At 47.6% G+C, this 19963-nt stretch overlaps 1 protein-coding gene across 1 annotated transcript in view; it reads right to left on the reverse strand.

Annotated features, from left to right (window-relative positions):
- The window catches only part of LOC138788582 (uncharacterized), a 57496-nt gene extending 42598 nt beyond the window's left edge, over positions 1–14898 (reverse strand). Inside the window, exons 1-2 of the mRNA XM_069966610.1 lie at positions 14791–14898; positions 13969–13990 (exon numbers count right to left, since the gene is read on the reverse strand). Of these exons, the coding sequence (XP_069822711.1) occupies positions 13969–13990; positions 14791–14863 (95 nt within the window). The 5' untranslated portion in view covers positions 14864–14898. The remainder of the gene's footprint in view (positions 1–13968; positions 13991–14790) is intronic.
- Between the last annotated feature and the right edge of the window lie 5065 nt (positions 14899–19963).

The following is a 19963-nucleotide window of genomic DNA, read 5'->3' on the forward strand; positions in this document are numbered from 1 at the left end:
CATTCTGGACGGTATACGGGTAGGAGAACAGAGACCTCAGCACACCTAGTCAGGCAGCAGCCAAATCGCTAAACAAGCAAAGCACAGGTACAGGTAATGAAAGTCCACCTCTAATAAAGATAGGGCATACCCCGAACCGGACAAAAACCTGACTGCACAGGAGATATGTGCCCTGAACTGGCTTAGATCTAGACCAGACTTAGTTGTTAGAAGGGCGGACAAGGGGGGCGCCGCTGTCGTCATGTCCAAAACATATTACACAGCCGAAGCTCAGAGACAGCTTAGCGACATCAGCACATATTCTATCCTGAACAAGGACCCTATGCAGAAGATTAGGGAAGACCAGAGGTCGCTTCTTAACAGGCATGTAGCAACAGGGGCTCTGAACAAAAAGACGGCAGAAAGGTTGATACCCCACTCCCCCAGGGCACCAAGGTGGTATTTTCTCCTAAAGATTCATAAATCGTTGGAGAAACCACCTGGGCATCCGATTGCCTCTGCTGTCAACTCAGTGACTGAGGGTTTGTCACAGTAAATTGAGTGGATATTAAAACCCATCCTTGAGTGTACACCGTCATATATCAAGGATTCTGGTGAATTCCTGAAAGTCATCAATAACATTTCATGGGAAGGAGGCATGGTGTTGGCATCTATTGATGTCGAGAGCCTCTACAACCGCATCCCACATGATGCGGGTGTAGAGGCTGTAGACTGGTTTTTGGAAAAGGGTGGTAATTCTACAGCTTTGCGCAATTTTGTGAAAGAGGCCTTATTCTTTATCCTAAGACACAATGGGGGAGATTTATCAAACATGGTGTAAAGTGAAACTGGCTCAGTTGCCCCTAGCAACCAATCAAATTCCACCTTTCAAATTCCAAAGAGTCTGTGAGGAATGAAAGGTGGAATCTGATTGGTTGCTAGGGGCGACTGAGCCAGTTTCACTTTACACCATGTTTGATAAATCTCCCCCAATGTGTTCCAGTTCGAGGGCAGATGGCATCGGCAGGAGATCGGCACTGCCGATGTCCTCGTTGAAATTGATGACAACATCATCAAAACCTCCATGTATAGAAAGCCAACTGCGTGCAACTTCCTTCTCCATTTTGCCAGCTCACACTCAGCCACTGTCAAAAAAGCCATACCGTATGGGCAGATGTTACGCCTACGACGGGTTAATAGTAATGATGACAGTTTAAGGGTTCCAGCTGGCAATCTCGAGAGGAGACTTGCACACAGGGGGTACCCCAAGGGCATTTTACAAGATGCTTATAATCGTGCAATGAGTCAGGATAGATGTAAATTGCTAGATACCCCCACTAGGAAAATAATAGAAGAAAAGAGATTTATGTTCGTTTTTCAGAATTCCCAACTTAACAGTGTCATTAGGAAGGCCATTTATCGCCATTGGTTTCTATTAGAAAGCGACCCTAATTTACATGAAATTGCTAGCCAAAAAACGTGCATTACGCATAGAAAAATAGAACTATTGGAGACATGCTTAGTAGTAGGGATGGTCCGAACCGAGTTCGATTTGGGTTCGTATGAACCCGAACCCTCGGTAATGATTCCCGCTGTCTGCCCGCTCTGTGGAGCGGGCGGATCCAGGGGGAGGAGCGCCTGGAAAACTGGAATACAGCCACAGCCATAGGCTGTATCCCAGTTTTCCAGGCGTTACTCCATCTGGATCCGCCCGCTCCACGGAGCGGGCAGACAGCGAGAACCTGCTGCCGACCGTTACGGTTCGTTCGAACCCGAACCTCGGCAGGTTCGGACCATCCCTGCTTAGTAGCAATTCAGACCAGAGTAAAAAGTCTAACTGGCTGAACATGTCTCTTCCTAAGGGGAACCGCAAGTGCGGTCAATGCAATTATTGTTCTCAAGTGCTTACCACTGCATATATACTGTACATCTAGGGGGAAAAGATTGCTACATCAAGGACTTCATAACATGTAGGACTACATACACAGTATACGCCATAGTATGCCCATGCAAAAAGTATTATATTGGAAAAACTCTCTGGACTCTCTGGACAAAGTACAAAGAGCGCATGTACTCTGTACGCACAGGGAAGGGGGTGCCACACTTAATAGAGCACATTCAGAAAGAGCATGGAGGCGATACAAGGTGCATAAAGTTTCTTGGGTTGGAAAGGGTTAGCCCTAGGTACAATGGCAGAGACCAGCACCAGGCTCTACTCAGGAGAGAATATTTGTGGATCACAGGTCTAGAGGTTACATCAATGCTGGGCCTCAACGAGAGGAAATACCTGACTGTATTTTTGTAAAGTTTTATTGCTATGATGTATTTTATGTTTTACTGATCACATGTCACCTGTACCTATTTCACGCCCCCTCCTGTTACACGGTGCATGCTCTCGGCTAGACGACAGGCCCCAGTGGCCAGAAACGGCCGTCGCCATTAGAGACACTCCACGCACCTTCTCCTCTCCCTGCTGCTGCAGTCAATGAAATAAAGAAGTAAGCCTGCAACACGGTGCAGTGCTGGAATCATTTCCTTCTCTTTGCACTGCTCATTCTGGACGTTACTGCAGCACAGGCGAGATGCGCATTCGGGTGTGCCAAATCCCAATTCACCGTAGCGTACGGAGCAGCACTTTCCATTGTGTGAACTGGCAGTTTAGTGCAGCCGCTATTCAATGAATAGCAGCCACACAAAACTTTCAGTTTTTCCTGCAGCCCCTAGGAATTCTGGCCAGAGTGTATACTATGGGGGAGATTTATCAAACTGGTGTAAAATAGAATTGTCTAAGTTAGCCCGAGCAACCAATCAGATTCCACTTTTCATTCATCACAGGTCCTTTGGAAAATGAAAGGTGGAATCTGATTGGTTGCTAGGGGCAACTAAGACAATTTTACTTTTACACCAATTTTATAAATCTTCCCCTATGTGTATACACTCCGGACAAGATTCCTCTGACTTCAATACAAAGTACATTTTCTATTAATCACAGCCGGTGTTGCAATTTGCAACAAAGACTGTGATTAATACAAAATACACCCTGTGTGAACATAGCCTAAAAGTGCAAGTTTGTTGCATGGCATTTTTTGCTTCAAAAACAATTCGGCCAGATGTTAGTAGAGAGTCAATGGTGTTTTTCCCCCCCAATTCTTCAATAGTAATCCTGAAATCACAAGATGAAAAAAAGCATGAAGGGAATAAAGTATCAGAAATAAAAACCCATAGACTAATATACTTTAAAAAAAAGAAAGAAAAGATGAAAAAAGCTTTAAAAACAGCTGTTTGGGTTTTTTTTTTTTTTTTTGCGTTATTGGACTTTTTTTACCTCCAAAAAACATCATGCCAAATATATGTCTTATTGAAGCCTCAGGAAAGTAAGGCTATGTTCACACTACGTAAAACTACGGCCGTAGATCTTGCCGCAGAACTATGGCCGTAGTTTTAAGGGGTGGATTATAGCCTTATTTTCAATGGGATCCCGGCCGGAGCGTACACTCATCGCATGCGCTCCGGCTGGGATCCCATGCGGCACCAGAAAAAACTGACATGTCAGTTTTCTGCGGCCGGATTCAGTGAATTCCAGCCACAGAAAGACCTGTCAGTTTAAACAGTGAAGCAAGCGGCTCCGGCCGCTTGCTTCACTGTGAACCATGGGAAGCTCTGATGCAGGCGCGCACTGATGCGCCCGCATCAGAGCTCCGCGGCCGGAAAGATCACGCAACGCCCGGGTGTTCACGTAGTGTGAACATAGCCTAAAGAAACATGCATGGTGGGGAGTCAAGGGGGAGTGGTAGGTCAAGTTGCAGTAACATTTTTCTTTTTATGCAGATTGAGGCTGCGTTCACACTACGTATATTTCAGTCAGTATATTTCAGTCAGTATTGCAACCAAAACCAGGAGTGGATTAAATTAAAAACACAGAAAGGATCTGTTCACACAATGGTGAAATTGAGTGGATGGCTGCCATTTAATGGCAAATATTTGCTGTTATTTTAGAACAACTGCTGTTATATTGAAATAATGGCCGTTATTTACTGTTATATGGCGGCCATGTACTCAATTACAACATTATGTGAACAGATCCTTTCTGTGTTTTTAATCCACTCCTGGTTTTGGTTGCAATACTGACTGAAATATATGTAGTGTGAACGCAGCCTAAATCTATTAAAGAATGCTTTCTGTTCAGGGGCGTAGCTAGGGGTTCAGCCTAGGGGGGGCGAGTGAGTCTGAGTGGGCCCCCAACCTATGATGTTACCCATAGGGAACCTCAGTAGACCCCAAACAAATAGAGGTGTAAGTAAAGTGCAGACACATCCAGTGACTCACAGGTGACGTCTTCTCTGATGAGAGTGGGTCAGGTTTCCTTTTCTTTTTCATTGTGAAGACTCTTCTAACCACAAATCATCACAGCAGTATCTGCCAGACAAACATCTTCAGCACCTTACTTTTACAGCACCTTTAACCACCTCTATACAAACTCTCCATCATAGTGCCCTTAAACAGTAACAGAGACTTCTTTGAAGACCAATCTGTAGTCATTTTTCCTTTTCTGTGCTTCTTTCTATACTTAGATCCCTTCTTTATGCCTGGATCTGTAGTTAGGATCCATCATTGTGTCCTCATCTGTAGTAAGACATCCTCTTCATGCCCCATCTGTAGTTGTGTTCCCTCTCTTTGCCCTCTGTAGTTAGCCCCCCCCCTTATGCCCTCAACACTAGTTGGGCCTCCACTTTGTGCCTCCATCTGCAGTTAGCCCCCCCCCTTTGTGCTAAATAAATGGTACCCCTTTGTCCTAATGAACTGTACCACCGCCCCCCTGTATAAACTGTGCCTCTTATGAACTGTTTTTATATTAAATAGTGCCACTGTCCCCGTATTATACTGTGCCCACAATGTAGTTTGCCACTGCCTACCTAATAAACTATATTACTACTGCCCTCCAATGTACTGTACCACTGCCCCCTGTAATGTGCCGTACCACTGTCCTCTCTCATGTACTGTACCACTGTCCTCTAATGTACTGTACCACTGTCCTCTAATGTACTGTACCACTGTCCTCTAATGTACTGTACCACTGTCCTCTCTAATGTATTGTACCACTGTCCTCTCTCATGTACTGTACCACTGTCCTCTAATGTGCTGTACCACTGTCCTCTAATGTACTGTACCACTGTCCCCTCTAATGTACTTTACTACTGACCTCTCTAATGTACTGTACCACTGTCCTCTCTAATGTACTGTACCACTGTCCTCTAATGTACTGTACCACTGTCCCCTCTAATGTACTGTACCACTGTCCCCTTTAATGTACTGTACCACTGTCCTCTAATGTACTGTACCACTGTCCCCTCTAATGTACTGTACCACTGTCCCCTCTAATGTACTTTACTATTGACCTCTCTAATGTATTGTACCACTGTCCTCTCTCATGTACTGTACCACTGTCCTCTCTAATGTACTGTACCACTGTCCTCTAATGTACTGTACCACTGTCCTCTAATGTACTGTACCACTGTCCCCTCTAATGTACTTTACTACTGACCTCCTAAATCATTGTTTTCCAACCAGTGTCTCCTCAGCTGTTCCTTAACTACAACCTCCATTATGTCAGGACATGATGGGAGTTCTAGTCTTGTAGCGACTGAGGGGTCACATGTTGGAGAACACTATACTAAATAAACCTCCCTCCTAAATTATGGTTTGCCTACCAGTGGCAAAACTACAACTCCCATTGTACCCTGGTGGCAGGACATGATGAGAGTTTTAGTTTGGTAACAGCTCAGGAGCCACTGTTAGGAAGCAATCATTTAGGGGTACAGTTTATTTAGTAAAGTATTCTCCAACATGTGACCCTCCTGCTGTTCCTAAACTACAATCCCCACTATCTCCTGCCAGAAGGGCATGATGGGAGCTGTAGTTTTGTCACAGGTTTGAGAACACTACTAAATAAACTCTACCTATGTGTATACACTCCAGCCGGGATTCCTCAGAAGGCAGTACTACATAAGTTCCGTAGAAATCACGGCCATTGTTACAACGGCCATGATTACTACGGAACTTACTGTATGTAGTGTGAACATAGCCTTAAACACTAAGTTTTACTTATCTCTTCTTACATCACACATACACCCAGGGACACACACACACACATCCCATGCACCCAGGACACACACATCTCATGCACCCAGGACACACACACATCCCATGCACCCAGGACACACACACATCCCATGCACCCAGGGACACACACACATCCCATGCACCCAGGACACACACACATCCCATGCACCCAGGACACACACACATCCCATGCACCCAGGACACACACACATCCCATGCACCCAGGACACACACATCTCATGCACCCAGGACACACACACACATCCCATGCACCCAGGGACACACACATCCCATGCACCCAGGGACACACACATCCCATGCACCCAGGGACACACACACATCCCATGCACCCAGGACACACACACATCCCATGCACCCAGGACACACACACATCCCATGCACCCAGGACACACACACATCCCATGCACCCAGGGACACACACATCCCATGCACCCAGGACACACACACATCCCATGCACCCAGAATACACACACACACACACACACACATCTCATGCACCCAGGACACACACACATCTCATGCACCCAGGACACACACACATCCCATGCACCCAGGGACACACACATCCCATGCACCCAGGACACACACACATCCCATGCAACCAGGGACACACACATCCCATGCACCCAGGACACACACACATCCCATGCACCCAGGACACACACACATCCCATGCACCCAGGACACACACACATCTCATGCACCCAGGACACACACACACACATCCCATGCACCCAGGACACACACACACACACACATCCCATGCACCCAGGACACACACACATCCCATGCACCCAGGACACACACACATCCCATGCACCCAGGACACACACACATCCCATGCACCCAGGACACACACACATCTCATGCACCCAGGACACACACACACACACACACACACACACATCCCATGCACCCAGGGCACACACATCACATGCACCCAGGACACACACACACATCCCATGCACCCAGGACACACACATCACATGCACCCAGGACACACACACATCCCATGCACCCAGGACACACACACATCCCATGCACCCAGAATACACACACACACACACACACATCTCATGCACCCAGGACACACACACATCTCATGCACCCAGGACACACACACATCCCATGCACCCAGGGACACACACATCCCATGCACCCAGGACACACACACATCCCATGCAACCAGGGACACACACATCCCATGCACCCAGGACACACACACATCCCATGCACCCAGGACACACACACATCCCATGCACCCAGGACACACACACATCTCATGCACCCAGGACACACACACACACATCCCATGCACCCAGGACACACACACACACACACATCCCATGCACCCAGGACACACACACATCCCATGCACCCAAGACACACACACATCCCATGCACCCAGGACACACACACATCCCATGCACCCAGGACACACACACATCTCATGCACCCAGGACACACACACACACACACACACACACACATCCCATGCACCCAGGGCACACACATCACATGCACCCAGGACACACACACACATCCCATGCACCCAGGACACACACATCACATGCACCCAGGACACACACACATCCCATGCACCCAGGACACACACACATCCCATGCACCCAGGACACACACACACACACACACACACACACACACATATCCCATGCACCCAGGACACACACACATCCCATGCACCCAGGACACACACACATCCCATGCACCCAGGACACACACATCACATGCACCCAGGACACACACACACACACACACACATCTCATGCACTCAGGACACACACATCCCATGCACCCAGGGACACACACATCCCATGCACCCAGGACACACACACATCCCATGCAACCAGGGACACACACATCCCATGCACCCAGGACACACACACATCCCATGCACCCAGGACACACACACATCCCATGCACCCAGGACACACACACATCTCATGCACCCAGGACACACACACACATCCCATGCACCCAGGACACACACACACATCCCATGCACCCAGGACACACACACATCCCATGCACCCAGGACACACACACATCCCATGCACCCAGGACACACACACATCCCATGCACCCAGGACACACACACATCTCATGCACCCAGGACACACACACACACACACACACACACACACATCCCATGCACCCAGGGCACACACATCACATGCACCCAGGACACACACACATCCCATGCACCCAGGACACACACATCACATGCACCCAGGACACACACACATCCCATGCACCCAGGACACACACACATCACATGCACCCAGGACACACACACATCCCATGCACCCAGGACACACACACACACACATATCCCATGCACCCAGGACACACACACATCCCATGCACCCAGGACACACACACATCCCATGCACCCAGGACACACACATCTCATGCACCCAGGACACACACACACATCCCATGCACCCAGGGACACACACATCCCATGCACCCAGGGACACACACATCCCATGCACCCAGGGACACACACACATCCCATGCACCCAGGACACACACACATCCCATGCACCCAGGACACACACACATCCCATGCACCCAGGACACACACACATCCCATGCACCCAGGGACACACACATCCCATGCACCCAGGACACACACACATCCCATGCACCCAGAATACACACACACACACACACACATCCCATGCACCCAGGACACACACACATCTCATGCACCCAGGACACACACACATCCCATGCACCCAGGGACACACACATCCCATGCACCCAGGACACACACACATCCCATGCAACCAGGGACACACACATCCCATGCACCCAGGACACACACACATCCCATGCACCCAGGACACACACACATCCCATGCACCCAGGACACACACACATCTCATGCACCCAGGACACACACACACACATCCCATGCACCCAGGACACACACACACACACACATTCCATGCACCCAGGACACACACACATCCCATGCACCCAGGACACACACACATCCCATGCACCCAGGACACACACACATCCCATGCACCCAGGACACACACACATCTCATGCACCCAGGACACACACACACACACACACACACACACATCCCATGCACCCAGGGCACACACATCACATGCACCCAGGACACACACACACATCCCATGCACCCAGGACACACACATCACATGCACCCAGGACACACACACATCCCATGCACCCAGGACACACACACATCCCATGCACCCAGGACACACACACACACACACACACACACATATCCCATGCACCCAGGACACACACACATCCCATGCACCCAGGACACACACACATCCCATGCACCCAGGACACACACATCACATGCACCCAGGACACACACACACACACACACACATCTCATGCACTCAGGACACACACATCCCATGCACCCAGGGACACACACATCCCATGCACCCAGGACACACACACATCCCATGCAACCAGGGACACACACATCCCATGCACCCAGGACACACACACATCCCATGCACCCAGGACACACACACATCCCATGCACCCAGGACACACACACATCTCATGCACCCAGGACACACACACACATCCCATGCACCCAGGACACACACACACATCCCATGCACCCAGGACACACACACATCCCATGCACCCAGGACACACACACATCCCATGCACCCAGGACACACACACATCCCATGCACCCAGGACACACACACATCTCATGCACCCAGGACACACACACACACACACACACACACACATCCCATGCACCCAGGGCACACACATCACATGCACCCAGGACACACACACATCCCATGCACCCAGGACACACACATCACATGCACCCAGGACACACACACATCCCATGCACCCAGGACACACACACATCACATGCACCCAGGACACACACACATCCCATGCACCCAGGACACACACACACACACATATCCCATGCACCCAGGACACACACACATCCCATGCACCCAGGACACACACACATCCCATGCACCCAGGACACACACATCACATGCACCCAGGACACACACACACACATCTCATGCACCCAGGACACACACACATCCCATGCACCCAGGGACACACACATCCCATGCACCCAGGGACACACACATCCCATGCACCCAGGGGCACACACATCACATGCACCCAGGACACACACATCCCATGCACCCAGGACACACACATCACATGCACCCAGGGACACACACATCCCATGCACCCAGGGACACACACATCCCATGCACCCAGGGGCACACACACATCTCATGCACCCAGGACACACACACATCACATGCACCCAGGACACACACATCCCATGCACCCAGGGACACACACATCCCATGCACCCAGGGACACACACATCCCATGCACCCAGGGGCACACACATCACATGCACCCAGGACACACACATCCCATGCACCCAGGACACACACACATCCCATGCACCCAGGACACACACACACATCCCATGCACCCAGGGACACACACATCCCATGCACCCAGGACACACACACATCTCATGCACCCAGGACACACACACACATCACATGCACCCAGGACACACATCCCATGCACCCAGGGACACACACATCCCATGCACCCAGGAACACACACATCCCATGCACCCAGGGACACACACATCCCATGCACCCAGGGGCACACACATCACATGCACCCAGGACACACACATCCCATGCACCCAGGACACACACACATCCCATGCACCCAGGACACACACACACACACATTCCATGCACCCAGGGACACACACATCACATGCACCCAGGACACACACACATCCCATGCACCCAGGACACACACATCCCATGCACCCAGGGACACACACATCCCATGCACCCAGGACACACAGCACTTACTGTAATTGCAGGGAAGCTCTGAGGGGGCCATGTGGTGCAGTTCTCTGATCTTCTCCTCACAGTCGGACTCTGGGCCCCTCCTCTTCTTCTGTCCCGACATCCAGGAGAGCAGGAAGCAGCCGGAGGAGGTAGTGAGGGAGTGGGGGAGGGGCCCGGGCTGTGAGGAGGGGGTCCTGTCTGTGTCTCTTCTGCCCTGGTATAGAGTGAGCAGACACACAGACAGGAAGCTGCAGTGTCTGCCCTGAGTGCAGCGGCCACTACTTCCGGGCAGCCTTAAAGTGGCAGAGCAGCCTAATTAACATCCGGCCTCTGCGGCCCTTAAGTGTACTGGGGGGGACCGGCCCGGGGGGCCCCCAGCCTTGGTGGGCCCGGGGGCGACCGCCCCCTTTGACCCCCTCTAATTTCGCTACTGTTTCTGTTGCATAAGTATGTACAAAAAGAAGTATGGGCAAAAGAAGTATTTGATACACTGACAATTTTGCAGGTTTTCCCACCTACAAAGAATATAGAGGTGTGTAATATTTATCCTAGGTGCACTTTACTTGTGAGAGAAAGAATCTATGCAAAAAAAATCCTGAAAATCACTTTGTATGATTTTTATATGATTAATTTGCATATTATTGCATGAAATAAGTATTTGATCACCTATCAACCAGCAAGAATTCTGTCTCTCACAGACCTGTTAGGCCACATGCACATGCTCCGTAAATCATGGATGCTACAGAGCATGAAGCTGCAGGAAACACGCCTCTGTATTACCTTTACCTGTTTAAATTTGTTACCTGTAAAAAAACAACTGTCCACACAATCAATCACACTAAAACCTCTCCACCATGGCTAAGCTGTCCAAGGATACCAGGGACAAAACTGTAATCCTGTGCAAGGCTGTCCAAGACACCAGGGACAAAACTGTAGACCTGTGCAAGGCTGGGATGGGCTACAGCACAGTAGGCAAGCAGCTTGGTGAGCAGGCAAAACTGTTGGTGCAATTTTTATAACATAGAAGAAACACAAGAGGAGGAATTTATAAAAAATTGTTCTAAATGGAAAGTGGTCTTTATTATGTCTTTTCACCCATTAAAATAGTGCATCTTTGTATTTGCACTATTTTTATTCACATGATCCCCCCTGAGTATGTAAATGTGGTCCAGACTCGAGTGGTTTTGTGAACTTTTGCGTGACATTTAAAAAAAAAGTTGTATTTGTTAAATTAGACGTGGCACTGAAAATGTACGTAAAAGTAGAACTATTGTGAGGACAGTCATGAGCTATTGTGCTATTGTGCTCAATTTGCAACTTTTCTACATCAAAAGACATACAAAAAATGATGTTAAATTCCCCCCAAGATGTCAATCTTCCTAGGTCTGGGGCTCCATGCAAGAGCTTGTCCCATGGGGTAAGGATGATTCTAAAAAAAAGATCAGAGATCAGCCCACAACTACACAGAAGGACCTGGCCAATGATCTGAAGAGAGCTGGGACCATAGTCTCAAAGATTACCATTAATAACACATTACGCCATCATGGATTACAGTAGGGCACGTAAGGTTCCCCTGCTCAGTCCAGCACATGTCCAGACCATATGAAGTTTGCTGATGACCATCTGGATCAGGAGTGTCAAACTCAAATACACAGTGGGCCAAAATTTTAAAATTGGACAAAGTCGCCGGCCAACCTTGATAATTATTGAAGCATGAATGCCTCAGACCTGGCATTGTCAAAGCGGCGTGCGGTATTCCTGCCACTTTAAATGGTGTGCATCTCCCAGCATTGTGCAATGTAGTCTCTTATATAGTAGTCACCCCCATAGTCTCATGTAGTAGCCAGCCCTCCCCCATAATCTCTTATATAGTAGCCAGCCCTCCCCTGTAGTCTCTTATATAGTAGCCATGGCAGGCCAGATGTAAATCAAACTCTGAATTGCCTGGCGGGCCAAAAATAATGGCACTGTGGGCCAGATTTAGCCAGTGGGCCAGAATTTGACATGACTGATGTGGATGATCCAGAGGAGGCATGAGAGAAGGTCATCTGGTCAGATGCGACCAAAATAGGACTTTTTGGTAAAACCTGAGGAACACAGTTCCATCATACTTTTGGGGCATTTTTCTGCAAAGGGCAAAGGCAGACTGCATCATATCCATCATTTTCATATTGATAAATCTCACTAACAAAGTAGCTTATAAGAAATCACACCCCCTCTGAGCTTAAAAAAAAGGCAAAGCCAGCACAAACTGTTTAAAAGTAGTGCAAGGACCTTTTTAAATCCAGTGCAATTTTGTATACTGTGTGCAAAAACTCAGTATAAGGCTATGTTCACACTACGTATATTTCAGTCAGTATTGTGGTCCTCATATTGCAATTAAAACCAGGAGTGGATTGAAAACACAGAAAGGATCTGTTCACACAATGGTGAAATTGAGTGGATGGCCGCCATATAACAGTAAATAACTGCCATTATTTCAATATAACAGCCGTTGTTCTAAAATAACAGCAAATATTTGCCATTAAATGGCGGCCATCCACTCAATTTCAACATTGTGTGAACAGAGCCTTTCTGTGTTTTTGTTTGTGGTTTTGGTTGCAATATGAGGACCACAATACTGACTGAAATATACGTAGTGTGAACCCAGCCTTAGCCAAAATAATAGCGCAAACCCAATGATGTATGTGCCCCTTAATTTATGAGGTGAATATGATATGTTACAAAATTCTGGTGCAGAGGTGCCACAACAGCGGTACAATGTTTTCATGTATTCCCCCATTGTTTTGTTAGGGTGCACTTAGTTTAAATTCATATTGACATGTCCCTTCTAGAAAAGGACGATGGTAAAAAACAGCAAAGGAAGCATGCAATACTAAATACATATGTGAAATAGAAGCAACAACCTACTAGAATAAGAACATACGAGTAATATAAAGGCTGCCTTACCTGTCATGAAATGCATAGGGATCTGAAATACCAAAAGCACAGAATAACAATGAGAAAAATAATCTAGCTTTCATCTATCTATCTATCTATCTATCTATCTATCTATCTATCTATCTATTATCTAACTAACTATCTATCTATCTATCTCCTATCTATCTATCTATCTATCTATCTATCTCCTATCTATCTATCTATCTATCTATCTATCTATCTATCTATTATCTAACTATCTATCCATCTCCTATCTATCTATCTATCTATCTATCTATCTATCTATCTATCTATCTATCTATCTATCATCTATCTATCTCCTATCTATCTCCTATCTATCTATCTATCTATCTATCTCCTATCTATCTATCTATCTATCTATCTATCTATCTATCTATCTATCTATCTATCTATCTATCTATCTATCTACCTAGTTGCTCTTATTATTTTCTATGATCTATCTAATATCTATCTAATATAATTCTGTTTATCTAATATATGTCTATCTATCTATCTATCTAATATCTATCTCATATATATCTGTCTATCTAATATCTGTCTATCTATCTATCTATCTATCTATCTATTATCTATCAAATATCTATCTATCTATCTATCTATCTATCTATCTATCTATTATCTATCTATTATCTATCTATCTATCTATCTATCTATCTCCTATCTATCTATCTATCTAATATCTATCTATCTATCTATCTATCTATCTATCTATCTATCTATCTATCATATATCGATCTATACATCTATATATCTCCTATCTATCTTCTATCTTTGTAATATCTATATCAGTTTGTTGTTAGGATAACTTACTTAATTTTTTACGTATGTTTTTTCTCCAAGCTTGGGTTAGCGTAAGCAGAGGAAGGATCCACAGAAGCTTCATGGTTGAGGTTTCTGTTCTTCCTACCGGAGCAAAGTTTTATAGTTTGCTTTATCAAGTTGCATAATTTTGGAGTGGGTGTTTTCTGGGAAATATCCATGGTTATAAATCAACTTCAGGGCAGCTGTATTCCTAAGAAATTCTCCCCTCACCCTAACACCTAGGGGGGGTCATATTTACCAGCGCTCAGTAGACATAGAATGCTTCCTCCCTCTAACCCTTTCATGACCAGGTTTTAGTTTCAGGCCAGTTCAAGTTAATGTTTGGCTGACTGTATAATATACACAGCTTACTCTACTTTGTAATACATGAGATAGGCTTCTTCTCATGTGAATTATAAGAACATTACAAATCTCCAATGAGTTTTATGACCATATAAACAGACAAGGATGAAGGCTGAGAATATTCCTACAGGTCACATACTAAATAATATGCACCTCATGCTTTTATTGTTTTATAGAGATGAATCTTCCTCATAGGACAACGCTAAGAACCAGAAGAGGACCCAGGCTGCAAGTATAATGGATCGGTTTGCCCTGATCCCATCACCAATGGAGGCTTGTACAAGCAGCATTGAAATGATTGCTCCATGCAGCTATTAACGCCACCCCCCAACAGGCGGAAGGTGGGGGGGGGGGGCGTTATAGAGAGGGGTCACATTGTGAGCCCTCTCTATACTTCTTTAACAGCAAAGAGGGTTAAAGGGTTAATAAGGCAGCTGCCTTCGTCTGACATGTCTACGAAGTGGGAACATGGCCTATATGTGTATTTACTGTCTATCCCCTTAGATGCTTTGGTCACTATTGACCATGATCTCACAGTTGTTAAATGGCCGGGCTCAGAGTTATCTCTATTACAGTTGGCACAATCTGCCTTCGCCTTTAGGTTAGTTTCACACGTACCACATGCAGTTATGGCCTAAAGCTGCTGGGTGTTAAAGTGACTCTGTACCCACAATCTGTCCCCGCCAAACCACTTGTATCTTCAGATAGCTGCTTTTATTCCAAGATCTGTCCTGGGGTCCGTTCGGCAGGGGATGCAGTTATTGTCATAAAAACAACTTTTTAAACTTGCAGCCCTGTGTCAAACTGCCATGGCCTAGAGTGTCTGTGCATTAGGCTGGCACACCCTCTCTGTCCCTCCTCCCCGCCCTCCTCATCATTAGTAATGCCCCAGGCAGGGCCGTTTTAATACATTGGTGGGCCCAGTGCCCAGCCCTCAAGAGTGGGCCCCCCTTCCCTTTCGGCACATTGTATAATGTACTGAATTTGCCCCCCAATGTCAAGAGCCCCAATACTTACAGTAGTTACCTTATAACACTATTTCCACCATACAGTGATTACATATTACATAAAAACTGCACTAAACAAAACAGAAAGATATCACCAATGATACCATTACATAATACCACCACATCGTGACCCCTAACACTACAACCCTATAACAGAGTGCAGTTACATCCAGTGACTCACCGGGGGCGTCTTCTCCGATCAGAGTCTGTCAGCTTTTCTTTTTCTCTCCATCCAGCCTGGGCCACCTTGAAGTCTTCTCCTGGCTGTGAATCTTCTCTCCAGAATCTGCCAGACAAATATTTTAGGCTCCAACACATACAGTAGTTAGGTCCCTTGTACCCCTATACAGTAGTTACACCCCTCCGTACCCCTACATAGTTACACCCCTCTGTGCCTCCATAGTTTCCCTGTAGTATATAGACCCTCATGTGCTCCTCCAGTTATATACAGCCCTCCTGTGCGCTCCGCCATTAGTATAAAGCTCTCCTTTGCACTCTCCCCAGTAGTATATAGCCCCCCTGTGCTCTCCCACAATAGTATATAGCGCCCCTGTGCTCTCCCCAATAGTATATAGCCCCCCCTGTGCTCTCCAATAGTATATAGCCCCCCTATGCTCTCCCACAATAGTATATAGCCCCCCTGTGCTCTCCCACAATAGTATATAGCCCCCTGTGCTCTTCCCCAATAGTATATAGCCCCCCTGTGCTCTCCCCCCAATAGTATATAGCCCCCCTGTGCTCTCCCCAATAGTATATAGCCCCCCGTGTTCTCCCCCATAGTATATAGACCCCTGTGCTCCCCAATAGTATATAGCCCCCTGTGCTCCCCAATAGTATATAGACCCCTGTGCTCCCAATAGTATATAGCTCCCCTGTGCTCCCCAATAGTATATAGACCCCTGTGCTCCCCAATAATATATAGCTCCCTTGTGCTCCCCAATAGTATATAGCTCCCCTGTGCTCCCCATAGTATATAGCTCCCCTGTGCTCCCCAATAGTATATAGCTCCCCTGTGCTCCCCAATAGTATATAGCTCCCCTGTGCTCCCCAATAGTATATAGCTCCCCTGTGCTCCCCAATAGCATATAGCTCCCCTGTGCTCCCCAATAGCATATAGCTCCCCTGTGCCCCCCAATACTATATAGCCCCCTGTGCTCCCCAGTAATATATAGCTCCCCTGTGCTCCCCCATAGTATATAGCCCCCTGTGCTCCCCCAGAGTATATAGCTCCCCTGTGCTCCCCCATAGTATATAGCCTCCTGTGCTCCCCATAGTATATAGCCCCCTGTACTCCCCCATAGTATATAGCCCCCTGTGCTCCCCCATAGTATATAGCTCCCCTGTGCTCCCCCATAGTATATAGCCCCCTGTGCTCCCCAATAGTATATAGCCCCCTGGGCTCCCCAGTAGTATATAGCCCCCTGTGCTCCCCCATAGTATATAGCCCCCTGTGCTCCCCAATAGTATATAGCCCCCTGTGCTCCCCAGTAGTATATAGCTCCCCTGTGCTCCCCCATAGTATATAGCCCCCTGTGCTCCCCCATAGTATATAGCCCCCTGTGCTCCCCCATAGTATATAGCCCCCTGTGCTCCCCAATAGTATATAGCTCCCCTGTGCTCCCCCATAGTATATAGCCCCCTGTGCTCCCCAATAGTATATGCGCTCCCCTGTGCTCCCCCATAGTATATAGCCCCCCTGTGCTCCCCCATAGTATATAGCCCCCTGTTCTCCCCATAGTATATAGCTCCCCTGTGCTCCCCCATAGTATATAGCTCCCCTGTGCTCCCCCATAATATATAGCCCCCTGTGCTCCCCCATAGTATATAGCTCCCCTGTGCTCCCCCATAGTATATAGCTCCCCTGTGCTCCCCCATAGTATATAGCCCTTTGTGCTCCCCAATAGCATATGCGCTCCCCCTCCCATATAACAATGAAAAAAACAAACACTTTTACTCACCTAGGTCCACGCGTTCCTCTTCTCTTCCCTCTTGTGGCCGCACTTCCTGCGGTCACAAGTGGCTGCACTCCCCTTACCCTCGCGCTGACGCTCCAGTGACGTCGGGCGCTAGAGGGAGAGTGCGGCCTCTTGTGACCGCAGGAAGTGCGGCCACAAGAGTGACTGACAGGGAGAGAGCCATTGGCTGTCTCTCTGTCAGTATCACTGCTGATGAAGCGCCGCCGCAGCAGCGGGCGGGCAGGGGCAGCGACGGACGGGGGGGCCCTGCAGGGGGCGCCTGACAGGCTGGTGGCCGGAGCCCTGTGCGACCGCACTGGTCGCACATAGCAACGGCCGGCCTGCTCGGGGTGGCCCCTTTAACCAGTGGGCCCGTTGCACGTGCACCATGTGCCCTCTGGTTAAAGCGGCCCTGGCCCCAGGCAGATATTCTCCTATTCATCAGCTGTGTGAACACTGCACATGGGCTGGATTGTTAAGACACCTGTGCAGTGTTCACTGCAGAGGAATAGGACAAATCCTGCCTGGGGCATTCCTAATGATGAAGAGGGTGGGGAGAAGGGACGGCGGGGTGGTGCAAGGTTAGGGCATGGATACTCTAGGCCATGGCAGTTTGACACAAGGCTGCAAGTTAAAAAGTTGTTTTTTAGGACAATAACCGCATCACCTGCCGAACGGACCCCAGGACAGACCTTGGATTAAAAGCAGCTATCCGAAGCTACAAGTGGTGGTGGGGGGGCAGACTGTGGGTACAGAGTCGTTTTAAATGAGCTAATACATTACTCTGGCTACCGGGTCACTGATGTCCCAGTTAGCCAATCAGTGGCTTTGGCGGGACAGCAGACTGATTGGCTGAGCGGGATGTCAGTGACCTGCGGACCGTAGAAGCAGACGGGAGCTCGGGCAGGTAATGTATTAGCTTAAGGCCCGGCAGCTAAGTAGGGGAGTGAAAATCTGCTGAAAGATTGCAGAGCCATATGTCATAACTGTGCCGAGCACTACAGCGGATTTCGTTTCGATGCGGTACGTGTGAAACTAGCTTTGACGAGTCTTAATGTGTAGTGGTGGGTTCACAGGAACGGCTTCCAGCTGCACTATACATTGACAGCACAGATGAGGAAATGGAACAGTGTTTGAGTATTAGCAAGTAATGCTTATCCACTGTATACATTTATACAATTTTCTTCTATACTTTCTGCATTAATTCCAATCACAATATGTCTGTGGTCATTGAATGGGAACTTTCATTGTTTCCTTCCAGGCAGTATAAATATCTCCTGGTAATGCTCACACAGTGCATTGGAACTCTGATAACTTTATTGTGCACCCGTGTCATCATTGTTTTTAGCATACAATCGATCTCTAGAAGTTAACAATATTTCCATTAACTGACAGCAAGCAGAGATCCTGAAAATGATGAAAAACTGAACATATTGGGGAGAATTTATCAAGACTGGTGTATCTATATGCCTGTCTTGACAAAAGTCTCGCTGCTCTGACTTACTGGATTTATTGAGAGGTGCACACTGTAGTTATTTAGTATTTAAGGGGAATTCCACTCAAACATAACTTTTGATATGTTGCTGCCCATAGTGAGACTAACAATTCCTTCCATACTCCATTATTATCTATTCAATCTCCTTCCCCTAGTTCTGAACTGCTGCTTTCTGTTGAAAACACAAAAATCTGTGTGTGAGCTTTTCTCTCTGTCTCTCCCTCCTGAGATGGCAGATGTAAACAAGTCCCTGGCTGGCTTTATCTGCAACATTGTAGCTTCTTTGTAATGCTGGGAGGATTAATCTCAGTGAGATTATTAGCAACTTGACCTCAGAATAATCCTCCCAGCATTACAAAAAA

This window comes from Dendropsophus ebraccatus, chromosome 4 (assembly GCF_027789765.1).
Source record: "Dendropsophus ebraccatus isolate aDenEbr1 chromosome 4, aDenEbr1.pat, whole genome shotgun sequence".
In the NCBI taxonomy this organism is placed as follows: Eukaryota; Metazoa; Chordata; class Amphibia; order Anura; family Hylidae; genus Dendropsophus; species Dendropsophus ebraccatus.